This window comes from Chroicocephalus ridibundus, chromosome 5 (genome assembly GCF_963924245.1).
Source record: "Chroicocephalus ridibundus chromosome 5, bChrRid1.1, whole genome shotgun sequence".
Lineage (NCBI taxonomy): Eukaryota > Metazoa > Chordata > Aves > Charadriiformes > Laridae > Chroicocephalus > Chroicocephalus ridibundus.
This window is the reverse complement of record NC_086288.1, coordinates 49,749,920-49,772,778: the sequence shown is the minus strand read 5'-3', so window position 1 is coordinate 49,772,778 and position 22,859 is coordinate 49,749,920. Positions and strand designations below refer to the sequence as shown.

The following is a 22,859-nucleotide window of genomic DNA, read 5'->3' as shown; positions in this document are numbered from 1 at the left end:
ACAAGGAAAGTCCTCAGTGACTGAAAAGGGCAAGTTTCTTGCCTCTCTTCCAAAAAGAGAAGCTGGAAGATCACGGATACTCAGGCTGGTTTGCCTCATCTCAGTTCTTGGGAAAGTTATGGAAAAAAAAATAATCAGATGGAAGCAACTTCCAAGCTCATAAAGTTGACTGGGAATAGCCATGGTAGATTTGCTTGACAACACTGTTTGATCAGTGGTTCAAAATCTACCTGGTGACCAATTACAAGTAATGCTTGACTCCCAAGGAATCTATCAGTTCCAACATACATGCCTTCTTCAACTACCTGCACTACGGAACAGAACACACAATCAGAAACCTCACAGAGGACAACAAGCTGGTGGAGTGCTTGATAATGCTGGGTGGTAAAGCTGCCATTCAGAAGACATGACAAGCTGGAGAAACACACAAAGAACTTTATGAAATGCAATTAAGGCAGAAAACAGAGCCCTGTACCTGGCACAAAACCACCACATCCATTAGCACAGACTTTGGAATAACTGGCTAGGACCACTTCTGCAGAAAAAGATGTAGATGTTCTGATGGACAGCAGGTTGGACATGAATCTTGGCAACAGACTCTTTTGGCAATAGAAGGTAACCACATACTGGGCTGCATTAGCAAGACTAAAGGTAGGGGGTTGAGAGGAGTGATTGTTCTCTATGCTCAGCACTCATGCAGACTCATCTGGAATACTAAGTCTGGCCTTCAGGCCACCCTCCCAGCTTCCTTTCCCCCACAAAAGAAGAGATGTTGATAAACTGGAAAGAATCCAGAAGGCTACCACCACAATGGTTAGTTGGTCGGAGGATACAAAATGCAAAGAGAGGCTGAGAGGGGAAGGCTTGTTTCACTTGTGGAAGAGAAGGTTACAGGGTGTTGGGAGCAGCACAATCTGATAGAAGTTTTCCACTACCTAAAGGTGAAGGTCATAGGTAAGAGCTCCCAGACTTCACAGAGTTACAGAGCAAAAAGGAGGGAGGCAGAGTTGATAACTGGCAGCAAAGATAATTCCAACTGGACATAAGGAAAAAGTATTTTAACCAGGAGAGTTGGTAAGCACTGAAACAGCAGCCCAGAAAGGGGTGGAATCTCCACCCTTGGAAACTTTTAGAACTAGACAGGACCCTAAGCGAATCAAATTAGCTTCGAAGTTAGCCCAGATTTTAGCAGAAGCCTGAACTACACTGTCTGCAGAGGTCCTTTCTTACTTTAATTTTATGAATTCAACTAGAAAGAGACTGGATCATAGATCCCCATTGCTAATTTAGACACCAAACTCATCTCCGCACGAAGATATGAATGGCCATACCAGGTAAGACCAGAAGTCCCTCCTCTGTCACCATCCTTTCTCTGACAACATCTAGAAAGGGGATGGCACTTGGAAAAAAAAGGCAAGAACATCAAGTTACTAATCCCAAATAGTCTCTTTGGGCTTCTTGAGCCAGAGGTGGGAGTTTTACAGCAGAAACACCACAGGATGTTTCTCATCCATGAAATCTGATGGTTGTTGTTGACCTGTAGAATTTTAGCACTGCAACATCCTGTGGTGAGACATTTCATATCCTGATGCATTGTGTGAAGAAACACTCCTTGTTGTTGTTTGTCAATTGCTAGCCTAATTTGTAACCCTTTTATTCTTCTTTGGAAGAAAAAAAGGGAACATTCACTCTTTTCTACATCTCATGTCTCTTGAGATCGAAGAGGCTCTTCCTAAACCATTCTTTGAAGATAGCCGTTCCATATCTCTAATCATTCTTGCCCTTCTGTAGACATTCTTCAGTTCTACTACATCCTTTTTCAGGATGAGGGAAGGGAGAAAACAAGAGTAACTCATGCTACTTGAGAGAATAAGAAATCATGGATTTTCATTGCTACCTATTGAGGTTCTCCATTCTTCCCTTTCCCAACACTTCCATCCTAAGTTTGTAAACATTAACCTGATCATTCCCAGGAAACATCCACTAAAACTCCAAGATCCCACTGAGCAACGATGATCATTTCCAACTCAGTTATTGCATATGTAAGATTAGAATTGTTTTTCTTCCTACCATACCTAAAAACTGTATCACACTACACTTGTCTATATTTAATTTAATCTATTTTAATATCCATTCAGTCTCTCATTATTCCTCTCTAATGTTTCACACTTGGGTTGTATCTGTAATATCTCAAACATCTTAGTACCATCAAGGAAACTGGATCATCTCAGCATTCACTCTCTCTCCAAGGCTGTTCAAGCAGCTGAACATGAGCAGTACTGGCAGACATGCCAGCAGAACCTTAACACTAACCTTCTTCCATTACAGAGGTTAGCTACTAAATCGTGATGTTTGTTTCTTACCTTGCCCAGTCACCTATCCACATAAGGACTTCTGTCTTCTTTCTTTCAAGAGTTCCTGATAAGGGATATTTCAAAAAAACATCTACTAATACAAATAAACTATCTACCAAATCCACCACCATCTCTTTTTTTTTTCCCCCAACATAGAAGTTCAATATCTTTGCATGGCAGGACTTTCCCTTTTAGGAGTCACATTAACTGATGTATATTATTCCATATTTGATTAGTCAGGATAGTATTTCTGCATCAATAAGCCATTGGTTGGAAGGGAAAAATCAATGACATGTATTAAGAATCTCACTAAAATTTTACTTAAGAAGGTAGAAGCACTGAAACAAAGTCTTCTACTTTGTCTTTCTTCCACAGCTATCCAAACAAAATCCTCAGACTACTTCAGGAAAAATCTGTTTACCAGCATTTATCAGCTAATTTCCAGAGAATTAAGCAGAGGACTGGACACAGGAGAAAGATTTTCCCTATGCCAAATAAGCTTATTTATAAAAAGCGTTACATCCTGCATTTTTGCTCCTTTAGAGGTGTAGGATGTTAGGCCAAAGTGTCATGGCTACTGCATTAAACTTTAAATACCAGCCTGATGCTGCCCACAAGTTTTCCTAACTGGTACACAGTAACACTGAAAGACTGAACTGCACATGTTTATTTCATAATTGAAGTTTTGTGAAAAATGTAAGCCTCATGCTACCACAAGTCTTTAGCCTTACACTAGACCTTTAGCACACCAGTTCTCAAACTTATCAGGTCACATCCTACAACACAGGCTAGATTCCTTCTTCACTTATGCAGATTCAAGACTAAAGAATTCCAAATAAAAATGGAAACTAAAACCAAAACCATCTCTTTCAGACCACAACATTAATCAAAGAGTTTTCTACCCCACAGTGACTGCATATAGGAAACTAGTTCAGATGTAGCAGAAAGAAATAGAAAGTAAAAAACAGTTTGTATAGCTATCATTTAGCTGTTGGAAATTACAAAGTATGAGTGATACTTCAAAAAAGTCATCACAATTGAAGGAAGAATTATTTAGTGGTGAAAGTAAGACCATTAATCATTCCCCAGCCTCCCGTTAACAAGAATTTTCAAAGGTTTATTTTCTAAAAAATTGTTTTCACAGAAAACAGTACAGACAACAGAAACAAACATCTTGTACATAGGTTTCCAATTTCCTCCTGTATTTTGGAGAAAGAAATTAATCAGGTCTAACTTGACAGCAGCACCAACTCATATGCAGGGAAGTTTTAACTATACATTCTGATTTTACTGATGTCTGTGTGAATCACCCTTGTTTACCGTTACAGTCTCATACTGAAAGCAACTCCTTGCCATGTAAAACGTAGAATATTTTTATTTTTTTTTTTTTAAACACAAATACCTACATTGTGCATCTTTTCAAATGAACTGAATCACAGGCAGGAGGGAATTTGAAATGGATTTTTAAAAAAATCTTTTCAGGCACATGAAGTCAGAAAACTAGTGAGAAGAAAAAAAAGTTTCAAGAAAAATAAAATAAGAGTCCTACCAGGTTAGGTTGGGGGAACCATTACAGAACTATGCTCTCCTTTCAAGGGTCAGAAAAATGATGTGCTTCCTCTTGTCAATTGTGTTAGCTTATAACACCTGAAAAGCACCAGAGATTTGTATGAATCTACAGGTCTCCAAGATAATTCAGTTGAAGACTTTGAGGTATAAATAAGCTTTTTCAAATGCCACATATTGCACCCTTATATGAAATTGAGCCTAGCCACAGACAGGCATGAAAAAGAAAGTGAGAAGTGCAGTGATGAAACTCTCTTTCAAAAAACACAGAAGCAAAGACAGCTCAGTTCTACTTTATGCAAGAGAAAAGAGGAAGTGTGGGAATAAGGAAGAAAAATTAAGCATCTCCTAAGTAGTTTTAATAAACAAACAGTCCCAAGAGAAGGTAAACCCAGCAAGAAACACCTTGGAGCATTAAGCTGCTTCCTTGAGACTAAATTAGATTACCATGCTCACCTTCAACCAAACATGGATGATACATGATGCCATTTGAAAAAATGAGGCAGGGTACAATAAACTATTGCAAATTTTCCCTCAAACGATTAAGAATTAAGCATTTCCATACAGAATTACTGACATTCTCTATTTTTATACATCACATTTCTTCCTCTATAAGTCTTGGATTATTTCAGAACTGAGATGGCATCATTACTTGTTGCTGAATTCACCCAAAATGTAAATACTATCACCACTTATTCACAGAATGAATCCTTCTGATGTGTAGCTCTTATCAAGTCTTGGAAATAGTAATTTTTTTTCCTTGTTCTAGGCAAAATCAGAAAAGGAAAATAAAGAAAGGAAAAGTAGTATATTTCAGGAATAAGAAGCTTAGAATAATGGCTAGATTTAGGTTTAATTAGGTACAAGAATTCATATAAACTCTTGAAGAGATACAGATCAAAACAGACAAAATAATTTCATAAGCCTAAATGCAGATCATTTGGATTTAAAAAAACACAACACAATAGCTCTTCTTAAAAACAGTTTCAATGTTTTTGAAGTGTACAGCTTAGTAGTTTTCCTTAGTTAAAAACATGTCAGTTTTACAACTCCGAAAGACAGTCCTATATATTCTAGAGCAGCTGTGTCTAGAAAGAAAATATCATCATAATATTCAAAGCTGCTACTTCAATACAGGAGAGAATTAGCAGCGAAAATTCTTGGACTATCCATCTGCTACACACGTATTTACTCAACAGAAACAATTATAATCCTTCAAAACATTATCATTTTACACAAACCGCTAGCAACTTATTACTGAATACACTACAAACTTTTGAACAAGGCTTCAAACAACAAAATTAGATGCTTTACAACGCCATTTTACAGTTATATAAAACTGTCTTACATCCTTACATAAGCAAATTGACAGCCATTTTAGAGTCCTGTCTAAAGCCACACTAGGGACATCACAGACCAGTCATTTTCACTACACTTGCTTATAGCTGCCATCTTGGACTAATGCCTCAAAAGAAATGTCTTCGCTTTTCTCCTTTTAGTAGAAATACTTGAGTACTAACAAAAACCTAAGCATTCCTCCCTACCTAAAGCGGTCAAATTGCTAAGCTAAGGTCACACAGCAGGTTTTTGTCCTAAGCAAGTCCCTTCATTTGTTTTCATCCTTCTCTCTTCTCCAAATATTTGTTCGTTTTAATCACAGTATCACGTCTTTAAATGGAAAAGGTCGTTGTCCTCCTGTGTGTTTGCATAGTCCAGACACCATGAAACTGGCTGGAGCCTTTGGGCTAGAGATCCCATTTCCAATCACACTGCTCCCAAAATAACTTATCCCAGCTGAAGCGACAGCATTTCTCCTAAGGCAAATAATTAAGGATTATTGATTCAGCAGACCTGTATCACAATATGTGAATGACCAAAGTTCTACTCAAGAGCACTCAAGAAGAAGCTGAGGTGAATCAAAAGTAGGTTGTGAAACAGTTAAATTACTGGCTATCAAAATAGAGATATCTCAACAAAAACTTGTTTTATTTAAATAAGCAATAATGTATTGTAAGCAGTCAAGTAATAGAACATATTTCACACTCTGGTTTAGCAAATACTTCCAATATAGTGTATCTTAAGGCTGTAAGCTATGGGGGGCCAAGTGTACAGTGAAGGCAGTTTCTTAAGTTTACAAGGACTGACTGATGAATTTTGCCAGCATGCCCTTATAGCAAATACCCATCTGCCAAAACAGTACTTCCCTGAATCTCTGGGCCCAAAATGGGCACCATTATGCAGGTTAACGTAGGAGCTACTAAATTGAAAAGACTGTGGGAAGAGGTTTAGATAGGTAAGAAAAACTGACACTGGGTGTCTGACACTAAGAGCTCCACTCCTATCACTCTAAGTTGTGAAGTATTTTCCTCCTATTACAATGTCTAGCAAATGTTTGAAGCTCATCTTTACTCTCTTGGGAAACATTCACTATACAAAGAATCAAAGATTTCACAGATGTTCTTGTTTTATGTCAATATTTAAAGACCCCAACATGTTAGCTACTACACATATTGTTTCTATACCAGAAAACATACACAAACCAAATTCAAAAGATCACAGGGCACTGTCGCGTGAAAACGCTACAAATCAAGCCTACTGCAACTGTGAACTGGAACATCAGATAAGTATTCACTTTGAAGATACTAACAGGAGGTCTTCTGTAAAATGTTTGAGAGTGTTTTTCTTAAAGTATTTTCCTACACAACGGAGTACTGATAATCAAGCAACATCTCTAGCTCATGGCCATGCTGTTACTTATTGCCTTTTACTGTGTTTTCTTCCTTCATTAATCACTTTAAAATGTGTTTTATAGTGAGTGGGCAGGGGTGAAAAACAGACCAATTCCCACAGGAGCCAACTCCTACTTTAGCTGCTTTCCAAAGTCAAACTTCTTCTGAACTCTGACAGCACCAGATTTTTCCCAAAACCCAGCAGCACACAGAGCCCAGTGCAGAAGAACAGCAGCAGTACAAAAGATGTCATGCTTGTTTGCTGACACGCACACATGATGTGTCAAAACAGGAAGTGCATTATTCAGCAGCACACAAATGCTCGGTATGCACACTCAGTGAGTCAGAGCACCCAGTGTGAAGGTGGATTTAGCACGAAATACAGTGTTCACACTGAGTTAGTACCAAGCTGACTGTTACTAATATCCACCTCTAGCTTATTGTGTCAACCTTCTACTTGAAAAGCACTTCACAAATCTAGGTGATTTGTGGTGATAATCACAGATATCACTAGGTGATAACTAGAAGGGCCCTGTGTATTTTTTTTTTGTACATTGATGTACTGACAGTGCATTGGATGTTATAAGTTCTGTTACTTCTTCTCAAGTTCTGCCTGAACCACTTTCACTGAACAACTTCTGCTGCTGTATGTTCAAAGCTTTGACAAAAGTATTATGTGTCTCATAATATCAAAGTACAAAGCTAAGTTCAAACCCAACAGCTTACTAGTGAAGCTTATGAACAGGGGAAAAAAAAAGAAAGCAGTACAACCAATTATGCAAAAATTTAATCTTGCACCTTCTCTGCTTCCGTGGGAAAAGAAGTTGACCTGAACTGTTTGACATCTTTGTTAGTAACCGAGATGATGGGTCAGAATTTACCTCCAAAGTTTGCAGATGATACACAACTGGGAAGAGGTGTTAATATGCCAGATGGTTGTGTTGCCATCCATAAGGACCTCAACAGGCTGGAGAAACGGGCAAACAAGAACCTCATGAAATTCAACAAAAGGAAATGCCAAATCCTACACTTGAGAAGGAACAACTACACAAACCAGTATACGCTGGAGACCCACGGCTTGGAAAACAGCTTTGGAGAATAGAACCTAGGGGGCCTGGTGGACAAGCTGCCCATGAGACAGCAATATGCCCTTGCAGCAAAGGCGGCCAACAGTACCCTGGACTGTGTTAGGAAAAACGCTGCCAGTGGGCCACGGAAGGTGATCCTTCCCCTTCACTCATCCTGAGTTAGACCCATCCGAAGTCCAGTTCTGGGCTCTCTAGTACAACAGAGACATGGACATACCAGAGTGAGCACAGCAGAAGGCCACAGAGCTAACAGACTGAAGCATCTGACATATGAAAAGAGGCTGAGAGAGCTGGGATTGTTTAACCTTGAGAAAAAAAGGCTCGGGGGAAGTCTTATCAACATGTATAATTACCTGATGGGGGGAGTAAAGACGATGAAGCCAGACTACTCTCACCAGTTGGTGCCTGGTAAAAGGGCAACAGGCAATGGACACAAATTGAAATACAGAAAATTCCATGTAAACAAAAGATTTTATTTTATTTTTTTTTTTTTTACTACCATAACAGCAGTCAAACACTGGAACAGGTTTGTCTAGAGAGGCTGGCACCTCCGTCTTGGAGATAATCGAGAACAGTCTGGACATGGCCCTCAACCTGCTCTAATTGACCCTGCACTGAGGGGAGGCTATCGGACTAGACTGTCTCCAGAGGTCCTTTCTAACCTCAGCTACTCTGCAATTCTGGGGACTCAGGACAGAAGCAACATACATTTCATGTAATCCTATTCTCCTACCTGTTCCCCTCTTTAACAATCAGGTAAACGTGGTATTTCCATGAGAAATTAGTATCGTATTAAATCTGCTGCCAGTATTTCCCCTGCCACAGCTGCCAGCAAAAGAAGCCAAAGAGCAGCTCTGAGAAGGTGCTCAAGTGTTCTGTGCTTCTACAGCTCTCCTTTTGATCTGTTTTTTAACGCAGCCACAGGCCAGCTAACCCTATACTGTTTGCCAATGAACAGCCCAGTTAAGAATATTTTCACAAGTGATCATTCTTGCTTTCAGGTCTTACGTCTTCCACTTTTGGGGTCTTACTCCATACAGTTTGCTAGTTCAGCTAATAATTATTCACACTTCTAAAGACACGGATGAACTATCTAGCTTCCTGTCACCACTTGCTTATTAGTGTCTCAGCAAAGAACTACAATAATAATGTTTGCATTCATTCGATTTTTAACGTGCACAAGCTGGAACATAGGAAGTTCCAATCAAATATGAGAAAAAACTTCTTTACGGTGAGGGTGGCAGGGCTGCCCAGGGAGGTTGTGGAGTCCCCTTCCCTGGAGACTTTCAAGACTCGCCTGGATGCAGTCCTGAATAACGTGCTCTAGGCAATCCTGCTCTAGCAGGGGAGTTGAACTAGATGATCTCTAGAGGTCCCTTCCAACTCTGAAAAATTCCGTGTTTCTGTGATTCTGTTTTTAAATTGTCGGCTTTCATGTTACATGCTCTCAGATGAGACTAGCATAATTCTCTATCAGTAGGCTTTTTTTTTTATTATTATTATTAAAATAATTCTACAGCACTTTGGAAGAGGAATAGTTGGCAATCTTCTTGTCCTTGAGAAGGGATTGGACTGGGGGGAATATTCAAATATTATTTTGTACACTTAAACAGCTTCCCTAGATTCAGCTGAAGAAGTCTATTTACTTCCCCTGAGCTGAACTATTGAAGAATGGCTGAAGCATTTCCACTCCTGCAGCAACCACAATTCAGCTATGGAAAAGGCATTTCCCTTTGCAGTTCTAAACACTCTCTCACATGAAAGGCCCTCTGTGGAACACACTGTAAATGTAGAGCTATTACACAACTATTATCTAGTGATGTTGGCATGAGGAAGCTAGAGGGAGGAAACAGGAAGGATATAAATACAAGTCTACAATCTTTTATATTTCACTCACATCAGGGAAAATCACCAGTGTCCAGAGCTCTAAGAGAAATGTCTGAGCTACTACGCTGGTGGGCAAAAATAAAAAAATAAAAATGATATGCATTCATTTCACTCAGTGTTCGAATAAACTGTAAATAAAAATTCAGATGCTCAGTCACACAGAAACTTGCAGGCACCTGCCTCCTAATGAACAAAATTGGATTTGATATCAACTTACTTTAGTAGACTTTAGCCTTGGTGTTCATTTCTCCCTGCTGCTTTTTCACCTCCACCACTAAAATATTTTGATATATGACTCACAGTTAAGAACATTTAAGAGGACACACTCAAAAGACTTGAGCAGACACTGTCCTGGCAGGTTTTTTAAACAATGAAAAATGCTATTAAAGATTACAGGAACAACTCAGAAGTTGAATGGGTTCTGGGAAGAATCAACAAACACCACCTTTGCGAGGAAATTAAAGAGTTTCTCACCCTCTTACTATTTAGCTTCCCAACTTTACAAACAACATTCCATTCTCTTATGTATATTTTTGTTAATATTTTTCAGGGAAAAAGAATGCTTGTGGAAATAAAAGAATTAGTCCAAAATATTATCTACCTTTTAAATGGCTGGCACCCTGACAATTCAACTTAAGTCATAAGCAGCAAAACAAAAACTCACTGATCCTCACTGCCAGTAATTTTTCAGGAATGTAACAAGCAAAGCTGTGATAACAACTGGAATGCATCTAAAATGCAGTCTTAAAATGATCTTCTTAACTTTAAATGCCTTCACATTGTTCTGGACATAGAAAGTGCTAGAGCACTCTTTCCAGCTATTTCAAAATTCAAGCCTGATGCCGTCAGCTTTAAAGTACTTCACGAGGACAGAAAGAAGCCTTCATATGTAAAATAGGAATCAACACCGTCCTTCTCCTTCTTGGAACTGAGTAGAATAAAGCTAGGACAGTGGAGAAGGAGGACATGCACAAGAAGAACATGGCCAGAAAGCCTGCAAAACAAACACTGCAAAGCGCACACAGTACTCAGTGCACAAAAGTGCAGCATGATCTCAGCACAACAAAGTTTACTTTGCATAAACACCTCCTATAGAGGAAAAAAATGTCGATATACTGACATGAGATCTGTTTAAACAACCATTTTGCAACAGAGATCCTTCTCCTAGCTCCCTCCCACAGTTATTGCTATTAATGTGGTAGACCTATTCTACATACAACACAAGACTTCAAACAAAGGTTTCCATTGATTCCTATGAGCATCATCCTTCCAGTTCAACAATCTTTGGAGGCGATGACCTTAGCGCTGAGTACCGAGTTCTTCATTTGCTTCACAATACCTAGTTAAAGCCAAAGACCAGCTATGCAGCCTTGGGAAGCTACCACCCTTCAGACAGGCTCAGTACCTTATCGAACACTCCGTGCTTTTACCAAACCGTAAGTATTTCGCTCATTCGCCTTCTACAGGCCTCCAGCCTTTTCCAGTACGTTTGTCCCTTTTTATATTTTAAGCTCAACTCCATCTTTGGGGGACCAGGGAGCCAGGGAACCATATTCTGCTGCCACCCCCACTCCCTCCCCTTTAACACGTCTCCTAACAACGCCACGTCGATCCAGCTAATCATCTGGGACGAGCATTTACAGCAACCCTCGGTCTCCCCCAGCCATCGCTCCTACGCCCCTAAACCCCGCCTGGCTCCGTCCCAGCCCTCTCCCCCCACCACCCTCCTCCGCTACGACCACCGCTTCGCCTTGCCACAGGGACCCGGCTTCTCCTCACCCCCCGCCTCGGGCAGCTCCTCCGAGCTCTCAGCGACGCGGTGTGTGCCCCTAGGGCGGCCCGGGGCCTCCCCCTTCACCTCGGGGCACGGAGCCACCCGGGGGTAGAGCGGCATATTCCAGGCACGTCTCTCGCCCTCCGCCGAGGGGGAGGGGAAGAGGAGAAGCCGTAGCGGCACAAGCCCGGACCCCCAGCAGAGGAAAACGGGGACGGGCAGCGGCGTGGTGGGAGCCGAGCCGAACCCCTCCCCACCCCGGCGGCTCCCGAGGCGGGGAGCGGGAGGGAAAGGGGGGGGGCCCGGGCGCCCCGGCTGGCCAAGCCCTCATCTTCCTCCCCCCTCAGCACCGCTCCGGCAGGAGCCGCCGGCGGCAGCTTTACCCTTCTCCTCCGAGCCGGGGGCAGGAGGAGGGGAGGGAGCTCAGCACCCACCTTGAGAGTGGGATACTCCTGCACCTTCAAAGTCATTGAGAGCTGAGCAGCTGATTCCTGCACCGCCATCTTGGATTGGGCACCAACCTCCTCCCTCCTCCTCCCCCGCCCTCCCCTCAGCCCGGACCGGAGGGAGCTACCTACAGCGCGCGCGCGGCAGGACGGGCGATAAAGGCCTTCCTCCGCCCCATCCCTAATGGAGACGGGGCGAACCAACGCGCCGCCACCCCCCCTTCAGCACCTCCCTCCCCTCCCCGCCCCCGCCGCGGCGGCGGTGTGGTACGGTCCGCGGGCCGGCGGTGGCGGAAGAGCAACGGCGGGGCGAAGGCCGACAGCCAATGAGGGCCGCCCTTGCGGCGGTTCCATTCGTGCGCCGTGACGCCCCACTCTACAGCTTGAGAAGCCGCGCCTGATAGGGCAGCGGTGCGGGAGCGGGCGGGGCCGCCCGCCGGCGCGGACAAATCAAGAGGAATTACGGCACCGAGATAGGCGGGAGTCTGAGGGGTGATGGACATCCAGCCACCCAATCGCGATAGAGAGGTCTTTCCCATTGCCCAATCAGAATCTTTTCTAGAGCTGAGTAGGCGGGACCTAAAAGTAAATTTTGATGGTGACTTAAAACGGCCGTTTTAACACCCCCCTGAGATGTCCGGGAAGGGGAGGGGCGGGACGAGGGGCGGAGCCCGGGCGAGGGCGTGCGGAGCGCGCTTTGACGGGCAGGGCTCCCGGCCAACTCCGTTCCGCCGCCCTGCTGACGGGCAGATAGCAGGGCGAATGGGTGGCTCGGCTGGGGAGGGCGGGCGGGGCAGCGGCGGCCCGGCGTGTGGCTGTGTGTATATTGGCCGGGGTGGGGAGGGGGCCGCCCCTAGTAAGTTCCGCGGGGAGGAGAGAGTGAGTGAGAGTCAGTGAGGCGGAGGCGGCGGGAAGAGGTTTAAATAGCGGAGACAGCGTGAGTTCCCCTTCCCCTCAGCTCCCTCTCCCCGGCACCGCGCCGCTCTCCCTTAGCCGGGGCAGGCGGAGGCGCCCGGCGTGGCGTCCCTCCCCCGGTCTGCCGCGGAGCTGCCTGCCCTCACCCCTGAGGGGATGGGGGCGGGGGGACGGCCCCGAGCCGCGGCGGGGCCGCGCTCCCGGGTGGCCCGGCGCTAAGTTTCCACGGTGTGAGAGGAGGCGTGGGGCGGGAGCAGCTCCCTCAGTAGCCGGAGCCGGTCTTGCCTTCCCCGCGGGGGTTAGAGGGTGGGGAGGGGGGGTTGGCTCCCGTTCGGCCCTTGAGGAGTGTGCCCGGCCGGAGAACGGCTTCTCCCGCCTCCCCGGGCGGGCGCGGGCGGCGCAGCCCTGCGGCTCCCTCATGGGGGCGGGGAGGGGGGGGACACGGCCGGCCTCCGTTGCCCTCTCCCCCCGGCCTCCCTCACCGCCCGGTGCCCGGAGCACCGGCGTGCGCTGCGAGCTTAGAGCAGCGGTTTTCAGCTTTGGGGCTTTTCCTCTCTCTCTTTTTTTTTTTTTTTTTTCGGTTGGGTTTGCGGGGTCCTATCAGCGTCTGGAGGGAGTTGTGTATCCTTCTGAGCGGTGTAACGCCGTGCTCCAAAGGCTTGCGGGTCTTGCTGACCTCTGGTCAGTCCCTGAGAGTGGTCCACGGCAGTTGATGGGCCCATAAGGTGAAAAGCACTGGTTTAAACGAGCAATAATTCCTCCGCTGAGCATACCAGAATGTTTCCATATAAAAAAAGGGGGGGCCTGATCCTGCAGATTGTCTCTACTTGTGTGACTGCGGAAGAGCAGTCTTGGAGTATTAATCTTCTGATTATTGATACAAAGCTACTTTCTTGGTAATATGCAGAGGGCAGTGTCTTGAGATTCAACCGGAACGTGCTCTCTTTTAGTGCACTGCATGAAGTTTCTCACTGTGCTTTGAGCACTTTAGTGAGTGAGACGGAAGGCACTTGAAAGTGTTAGTTCTGCAGCATAACAGTAAGAAAGTGGAAATGTACTGATCATGAGCTGTATGTGCGGCGATAAAAAACTTTCTTCTGTTGTTGGAGTTGGTGGCAAAAGTTCTGTTTCTCGATGCAGGTGCTTGCCATTGTCAGCAGATATGTTTCAGGCAGCGTGCTCTTGTTGTGGTTTGAAGCTTTAAAGAGACCCCAAAACCTGTATCCATTAATAATCACGGTGGTTTTTGCTGTCTTTTCTAAACTTTGTGGTTATATTATTTCTGGTCTGCAGAAGACTGTAGAAAAATAAACATAAATATTTCCAGGAAGATAAAACATGTTTAACTTTTGTGGTTTGAAAGAGCAAGTCATATTTAATAAGTGTGTTTCTTAAAATATTTGGTAACATTATTTATTTCTAATGTGCATAGACCCTATTACACTGAGAACATCTATCCATTACAAAGAGCTGGTGGAAAATAAAAGAAAATGTGTGAAGTCGTGTAGTTGAGTGTTAGATTCTCTTCAGCCTTGGAGTGCAAACTATTTACTTGTGTTTACTCTCAGCTGCCCTGGCATTCAGTCTGCTACTGACCATAATCAGCAAATGTATGCCGAAACATAATTTGCCAAGCCGACACCAGGTGCAAAGGCTTTGTTTAAAAAGTATATTAGTAAAAACATTAGTGTTAGTTACACCTGGGATTAACATTCATGTCTAGACACGATCTTGGGGCTGGATTCTGCAAGAGGATTTGTGTAAGGAGGATTTTGACTCCATTTAGGCACTGCGTAGAGAATGGTTCACCTGAGCTTGTCAAGTGGAGGACTGAAAACTTAGCTCAATTGTTGCCGTATTTACAAATGTAATTATGTGGCATTGTAAATTCTTCCTGTTGTTCCTGTCTGTCTGAAATATTCTGTAAACTAACATTTAGATGGAAATTTGTTCAATATTCCATATCATTGATGTTACTGAACAGCCTGAACTTCGCACACTTTGTAACTCTTTAGGCCTATGATACTTATAGGGACTGAAGAAGTGTGACTTTACATGTAATTTACCAAGTCATATGTGTATTTGTCCAAAACACTTATTTGCAATAGATTTTTTTATATGTAATCCCTTAATGGTCCTTTCTGATATTACAGTAGCTAGCTTAATAAGACAAATATTTTATGGATACAGGTTATGTTCTCAGACTATATCTGTCTTTAAACTGAAGAATTATTGGTGAAGGTTTGTCAGACACGAGTAGCCAAAGTTAAAGGGTTTGCTTAATGGAACAGATGGCCAAGAAACCATCATGTCAGGGAAAACAGCATGTATTCCGTGTATTCTTGGTTTAACACAAGAGGGAGCATGTCTAATCTTTAACCTTTAAATATTGCAACTTCAGAGAGGAAGCTTTAAGTGTTGAGTGTCAACTAATTTATGTTCTAGGCTCCATGTGCAAATATTGATACAACCTATGCATATTTCTGGCATGTTTTCAACTTTAGGTTGCAGCTGTTGATTTATAATATAAATGTTGGCATGATAAATGTGGAGATAAGAACTAAGCTAATGATCTTTTGAACTTGATAAAATCTGTAGTTTCCTGCTGAATTTGACAAAATATGGTTATTGTTATTCCTGGGTATGGTTATTCATATACAGAGGTTGTACTTTGTTCTATAATATTAAGTTAATAAATGTCTTCTGCTTAACGTACCATACAAAGTTATAAAGCTGAGGCTTAATTTAATTTAGTTTAATTGCCAATACAACTTTGCTTTTACAGTTCTTCTAAATTCTACCACTTTATTCTTAAATAGGAAATACAAATTTGGATCTACTAAGAAGGTTTGTGTACCGTATCTTGTTTATTTTTCTTTGTCCCCTAGTGGTGTAAAAGGAGGAATAAAAATCAGCTTCCATTTTGTATTTCTTAGCGTTGTCCAGTTGAATCATAATCTATTAATGTTTGTCTTCATTTCATATCTTATTAATGTGAATTAATGATTAGTTAAAATAAAGTAGTGCATACAGAATACTCCAAACCTTTAGGAAAACCTTACTCATTTGACGGTATCTTAAAAGTATTTCCAATTGTCCTCTGCTTTGCTCCAGATAAATTATTAGAGAAAAACATCAGTCTACCATTAAGCATTGCATGCAAATTATGTATCTTTCAAAAACATAAATACTCTGTATGTTATTTGGTGGAGCAAAGCAGAAACCTTAGTGCCCTGGTTCCACGTGCTGAAGAAAACTGCTGTGGATTCAGATTTTACTACGCTTATTTCTCTTTCCTCCTTGTGGACATTATAACCTCTGTGCCAGGGTGGCAGAAGTGAATGTGTGTCACCATCACTTCCCATTTTGGCAGATGAGACTGGCATAAGCCAGTGATATAAAGTCCTATGTTGGATCAGATAGGAGCACAGGTAGCCCCACTGGCCTTAAGCAGCAGATGGGTGGTGATTGTACTGTCCATCTTGTAATGGAGAAGTAGAAGCCTTCACTATATTCTCCTGGTGAGTTATGATGTTTGTGAAATAGGACCTTATCTTTCATCTATGTTACTTTTTTCTGCTGAATAATGGGAGAATTTTTGGTATTTTTTTAACAACTACTGTGCACAGCATTGACAGAAAAGTTGCTAATATCAAAGTAGCTTGTCTTCAAAATATGCCAGGCAGCTGTCTTTGAAAGACAGAAATGCGAGATGACCTGTACTAGTACTAGGTGCCTTGAGATAGATATTCAGTAAGTGTTATGACTTCTAGAAGATAATGAGGATGAGACAGTCCTTACTGGGGAAATTGTTGCTTTACTGAGTTATTCACAGTAACCGAGCATTTGTAATAGATTGCTGCATTTTAATGGATGTTACTTGATATTATATATTTTATATAATACATGTGCAACAGTACTGCAGTCTCAGAAATTCATAGAGGGCGGAGACACACCTTTTGATGAACAAATGTTGATATACTGAGTTTTGTAAGGATCAAATGTCTGTTGCCTTGGCTGTTCCGTATCAGTCAAAAGGAGCAAAACTTAAGTTTTAGTTTTCTCGCCCAGCAGACTTAGGCGGTTACACAATTTTTACATTAAATGCACATTTTTACTTTAAAAGAAAGTAATAGTGTGACCGTATAATCTTTCTTTGATATCATAACTTTAAGCTTATAACTGAAAAGTGTATTAGTGTATCTGGCTTGTGTAAATAGGCTGGAGTAGCTGGTGGGTTTGTTTCTGTATCTGGAGGAAATTACCAAGAGTGTAAAAACCCAACAAACAAAAAACAACCCCACAAACAGAACCCAGCGATTAACAAACTCAGGAGAGATTGCCCTGATGTGCCAGAGTTTAGAGCATCGTTGTAAAGTAGTAATTGCAGATCAAACGCTTTGTTTCCTCATTTTAGCATGATTATAAGGACACTTTCCTTATCAGGGGAGAATGTAGATGTACTCAGCAATTGAGGTTACAAAGTTGCCATAATGGATTAGAGTTGAGACCTCAGTAGAGGCCATTGTCTGTGCTGAATCAGCTGTGTGAGCAGACAATTTAATATTTCTGTTACTAATCTGGTACCTTTCAGGCAATGCATGTGTGTAAAAGTTATTTAGAAATTATTCCATGTTTACACAAACTGGTTTTCAAGTGTCAAAGCATTTATTAATTTGCTTTTCTAAAAAAAAAGGGGGGGGGCAGAATTCACAATGTAGATCAAATTCTTGTGAAATCTCATTTCCAAAAGAAAAGTTGTATTTGCATAAAAAATGGCACGTGGGACTTGGTGATAAAGTGCACAGACTCCTGTAACTTTCTGAATGGTCTAAATGGATGTTTTAAAATACAAAGGGGAGGGGGTTTACCTGCGAGCAATTTTTTAGCCGTAAGCAAATTTTTTTTTTTCTGTCTGAGTTACAGCCCCCTGCAAAATGGGGGGGTTTAGAAAGAAAGCGCTGACACAGCCTTAACTACAGAGCAGTGCCCTGCGTGCTGCTGCAAGAATTGTCCAGGCAGTGTTTTCTGCTTTCCTGCCATTGTCCTTTACATTCCTTTAATTCATTCCATTTTTAACTTTCTGAAAGTTTGATCTGATTTAAAGCCCCCGGCGTGTGTGCAGAAGGCAGAGGAGTGAGGTTGTCAGAGTAGCATGGACTTGTTAATCTCAGCCTGATCTTGTCAGTAACAGCAGAGCAGAGGGAGAGGAACTCCGGCTGGGGCAGCGCTCCAAAGGTTTGTCTGTTATTTTTATACCTAAATTACGTCTCGGTAGCAAACTATTCGGTATGCCGAGCGTTGTTTGCGATCCGCAGATGCCGTAGTTGCGAATATGTGTGCGTTTAGCCGTGTTGTTTGTTTGCAAGAGGGGAGGTTTTGCCTCTGTGTGCATCGGAGAGAGAGAGAGCGAGCGAGTGTGTGTTACGATCGGGGAAACGCTGAAGAAGAAGAAACCCTGTTGGTTCTCCATGCAAATGACCGCTTTGGTTGTAACAAAAGCCTTGATGTTGGGCTTGGAAAAATGATCTGACAGTGTAACAACCCCAGGCCACTTTCGCCATGTTTTTGTTTATTCATGTTTCATTCCGTTTTCAGTAGCTATCTCGCAGATGTTTCCAATTTCACTCGTTTTTATTTTACACCGTTGAGCCTTTTTGGAGTTAGCAAGAAAACGTGTGAAAGAATGTTAACAAAACAGAGAGGTGTTGCAGATGTTTATACTTTAGTTCTTGCGTTGCTCCTGACAGTACTGGCACAGGGATACGGTGCATATGAAGGAACGTAAGAAGCATCTGTTTTAACTACCGAGCTTGTAATTTCGAAATGTGCCCGTTGTAACTTGAATATTAACATAAACAGATGAAGTGAGCACGTTCCCGGTACAATGTGGCTAGTCGAGATCTCATTTGTTTGCTACTGTTTTTGCAAGGGAGAAAAAAAAAAAAAAGGCGAGTAAGAGCGAGGAAAGGAATATCTGTGACACAACATGTATGCTCCTAGATAAACTCCTGCCATCTCAGAGTGCCTTTAAATATTTGAACAGCTTCTGTTAAGTCAAATAAAATTGGTTACCATGAGAAACAAAAAAGTCTAATAGAATAGTTGAGCACACTAATGAAAATCTGAATGTAAAATTGTTTCAGAATCATTCAAATAATTGAATTAGACAGAAAATCTTTTTAATAACAGTCATAGTAACACATTTAAACATTTTAGCTTCTGAGATCTTGGAAAACAACACACACAGTACAGAAATAGCAGAGGTGGATGGTATGTTATCTTACAGTTGCATAAATTGAAACGTAATTGTCTTCTAATGATATTAAAATCAGCCTGTTTGTAGGATTTTATGCTTGTTGACTGTATCGAGGCATACACAAATAAAATCTTTAATCTTAAAGGACAATGATTCAATGTCCGGAGCCAGTGGTTAAATCAGATGTGGTAACTATGGTGAGAGGTAAAGTTACTTAGCTTCTCACAGACCATGCATATGTGGATTTCTTTTCGTGTAATGGAGATTAAGGAGGAAAGGATTAGAAAATCTAAAGAGAAATTTTGAGCAGGAGACCTGTAGCCTTGCTCTGGGAATTAACACTGAGGAGGCTTTTAGAACAGAGGCAGGGTGGAAGTAAACACTCTCTTGTAATATATATTGATGATAATTCTAGAAAGGAGTCTTCCTGTTTGGGAATATCAACAGCAGCTCATGCATACAAGAATGAAATCAATCCTCTCCATATTAAAATAATCCTCCTACTTCAACTAAACAAAAACAGAACCCAGCATAGATTTTTACATTACCAAGTGACAGCTGCATAAAATCAGGTAAAGTCTGATATTCTGAATTAACTCATTTTATGTTCTTGCAGAATTAAGAGATATTGATTTATTTGGATTGTACAGCATTCCTATTTTTAAACATGCATATGATATGTATTTGGGATTTTTTTTTTAAACTTCAAAAATGGTGGTCATATGAAGTGGAAAATAAAATCAGAGCTTAGTGTTCTGGCTGGTAAATATTGGGGGAGTTTGAACTGCAGCCAGAGAGACTTTCACCACGTTTCTGATTTTCCTTGTGTTGAGAGGGTTCAGCGGTACCCGAGCTTTTCAGGGAAGAATTTGAGATTATGCTGATCAGCTCAGAGGGATATGGGAAGGATTGTCATGCTTGCACATGGAAGTCATATGTTCTGTGAAAACCACCAGAGATACTAATCAGCGATTAGCTATTTGGAATACTTAGGAAACAGAAAGGGGAGAGGTCAGGTTTAATTTCCAGTATAGAGGGGCCATTTTCCTGTAGTAGTGAAAAGTATATTCACTATTATAGTGCAGAGACATCATGGGAGTATGAGGTATGTTCAACTTTCCAATAAGAGAAGTTGAAACGTACTGGGGTTTTGGCAATGTTTTAGAAACATCTCAAAATATTTTAAAGTTTTTGAGTTTCCCCTCTTCCCTGCTCCGTTGTCCAACATAGTGGTTGAAAAGCACTTGTCTTAAGAGAAGTCCACAGTGGAACTCGTAGTTCAGCATAGTCTAGACACTTGGTGTTAAAACTTCTAAGGTGTTTGTGGATTTGCTAGGAAACGCTTTCATCTTTTTGTGGGTCATAATCCCACACTTTCCTTTCTCAAGTGTTCTAAGAGCGTGTTATCAGATAACCTGTTGAGGAGACTGCGTTCACTACTATGGTGCCACAATGTGGATTAAACCTGTGAATGGAATGTACGCTATTGGACTTCATGCAAAATGATAAATAGTACACCTGACAGCAATGTAATTCACATTCATTACAAATTGCTTTTACAATAGAAGCCATTAACTTAAAAATTATTGATTTTTGTATTAAAATTGTGATTTCTTGAAAAGTATTAAAAACTCACTAATTCTACTCTGCCCTAACAGGGAGAGAAGGAAAAGGAATTCTGTTGCTGCTCTTACTGAAAAATATTTTATTTTCTTCCCTATTGTTGGAGTTGACATTTGAATGGAATGGTACTTTGTTATTGCATTAACAATAGTTTATTATTTCAGATGAAAATTTTTATTTATATAAAGATTGCTGTTTTAGATTGAAGCAGAAAACTTCCATAAACTAGAGCAAAATTCAGATATAGCTATTGATGTGTGACAATTCATTTCATTGTTCGATATATTTTGAAATTGTTTTATCATCCTTCTTTATTAGGGTATACTATATTTACGAGCAATATATCTGATATTTTCAGGCACAGGACACTGTGCAACCTAATGGATAGGACAGTTGAATTGGAGCAAATAGGGCTTTCCTTGCTTTGGTATTGGATTAGGGCAAGTTAATTCACCTTTCTGTTTCTGTTGTCTGTCTATGAAAGGGGTATAATGGTAATTCCTTTTTAAAGTACTTCACTGTCTACTGATGAAATGTTGAGAAAAGCAATAGTTTGTCTTACAACAGCACACACGACCAATAGATGGTGCATACTCATATAATATTTGTATCAAATGTCATTAAGCATTAAAAAAAATTAAAACACAAGTGATTTGATAATAAAGTGTTTCCAGAAAAAAGCTGAGGGATAACCCTGATAATGTATTTCCAGCCTGTTGCTAATTTAGAAGTTTTGTAGGTAGCTGAGTACCAGCTGGCTGGTTAGTACCTTGTTATTGAGTATTGACAGATTATCGATGTCTGTTTTAAAATTTCAAACAAAAGATGTGCTTTAATTGACTTGTTTGGCTGTTCTGTTGGGATTCAGCCAGAAGTGTAGTTCTAGCAGCATCCTACGGTGTTGGAAAGAAGCCCCTCTCCATTTCCCTAAGGAGACTATTTACAGTAGTATTGGAGAACTTCTGTCCTTCTCGATGATACTTGTAGATTGCAAAAACAAGAAATGCAAGATTGAGAATTCCAGTGCAAAAGGCTATGTTTGTGCTCAAACAGCTGAATACTTTCACTTAAGTCACTGCATCTACTGAATTGAATAAGGATTTTCAGGATTAAAGTTTACAGTATTTATCTTGTTCTCTTTGTGCATGGTCATGGAAATTCTCCAATGCAATGCAAAGTTTAAAGTGTACTAAGATCTCGGAGAGACAATTATTACTGCATTTGCATTAGTTTCAGGTGCATTGTAGGGTGTATGGGATAGCTTAATGCTGAAAAAGTGTGAAAGTTTAGGAAAAATGAGGGTGGACTGTCAGCCTTTACAGGTTATTCATCACAGTTCACAGTAAGGCTTATCGTTTGTGACTTGCCAAGGACTGATCAGTTTAATCAATTGCCAGAGAGGAGCAGTTAAATATTAAATTTGATGGTAAAATTTAAGAAATTATACTTTGAAGTACAAATTGCATCTTAAATTTCCACAGCTTTCTTCATGTGTTACTCTGCTTCAATCTACTAGTATCTTTATAGATAGGAGAGTCAGTGTTTTGTTACTGAAAATGGCCATTTGCTGTTTTCTCTTCTTGGATATAGTTGAAACAGCCTGAAACACTTTAAAAAATATACTTGTATTTTGTTCAAAGAACCAGATTTTATTCTAAAAAAAGAACTTTAGAATCTTAAAAACAAATTTCTCCAACAGTTTTCCATTTGACAGGAATATTTTTCTTTATCTGGAGAACAAGCCAATATGGCTTAGTCTGTAAAATTTGTTTATACAATGATATTTTCTGTCTACACAGTGCCTGGAATATGTCTTAGCACATAAATAATAGGATAAATAAAGTTTTTGTATCTAAACAGCTTCTGTTTATGTTTCGCAGTAAGAAGTGTGTGTGTGTGTAGAAGGATTCTTTTAGCTTTGAGAAACTGAATGCATGCTCTGTCTAGTAAATTATGTCATTTGTTAGCATGGTAAATCTTAGAGCATCAACTACATGACAGTTTCCCTTTAGAACAGGAAAGATTAGGTGGGGTTTCTGTGGAAATCATTATAACTTATGCTATGTTGTTAATGTATTTATCTACATTTCTCAGATAACTGTGCTTGGGTTTTGTAGAGGAAAGTTAACCAGCGAGAATGGTGTGAACTGGTAATGCCTGTGCAAGTTGGAATATCTTCCCTGTATTTTGCTAGGAAATAATGATGGTTTGAAAGCTT

The 22,859-nt window shown here is 41.1% G+C and overlaps 2 protein-coding genes across 6 annotated transcripts in view; one reads left to right on the top strand and one right to left on the bottom strand.

Annotated features, from left to right (window-relative positions):
* MAEA (macrophage erythroblast attacher, E3 ubiquitin ligase) overlaps nucleotides 1-12,065 on the bottom strand; it is a 52,461-nt gene extending 40,396 nt beyond the window's left edge. For 2 of the 5 annotated variants that reach the window (XM_063336614.1, XM_063336615.1), the window contains exon 1: nucleotides 11,833-11,960. In XM_063336614.1, the coding sequence (XP_063192684.1) occupies nucleotides 11,833-11,901 (69 nt within the window). In that variant the 5' untranslated portion in view covers nucleotides 11,902-11,960. The other 3 variants (XM_063336618.1, XM_063336617.1, XM_063336619.1) reach the window with 3 other exon arrangements.
* A 629-nt stretch (nucleotides 12,066-12,694) lies between these two features.
* CTBP1 (C-terminal binding protein 1) overlaps nucleotides 12,695-22,859 on the top strand; it is a 249,744-nt gene continuing 239,579 nt past the window's right edge. The window contains exon 1 of the mRNA XM_063335175.1: nucleotides 12,695-12,781. The gene's annotated coding sequence lies outside the window, so the exon portion shown is untranslated. The remainder of the gene's footprint in view (nucleotides 12,782-22,859) is intronic.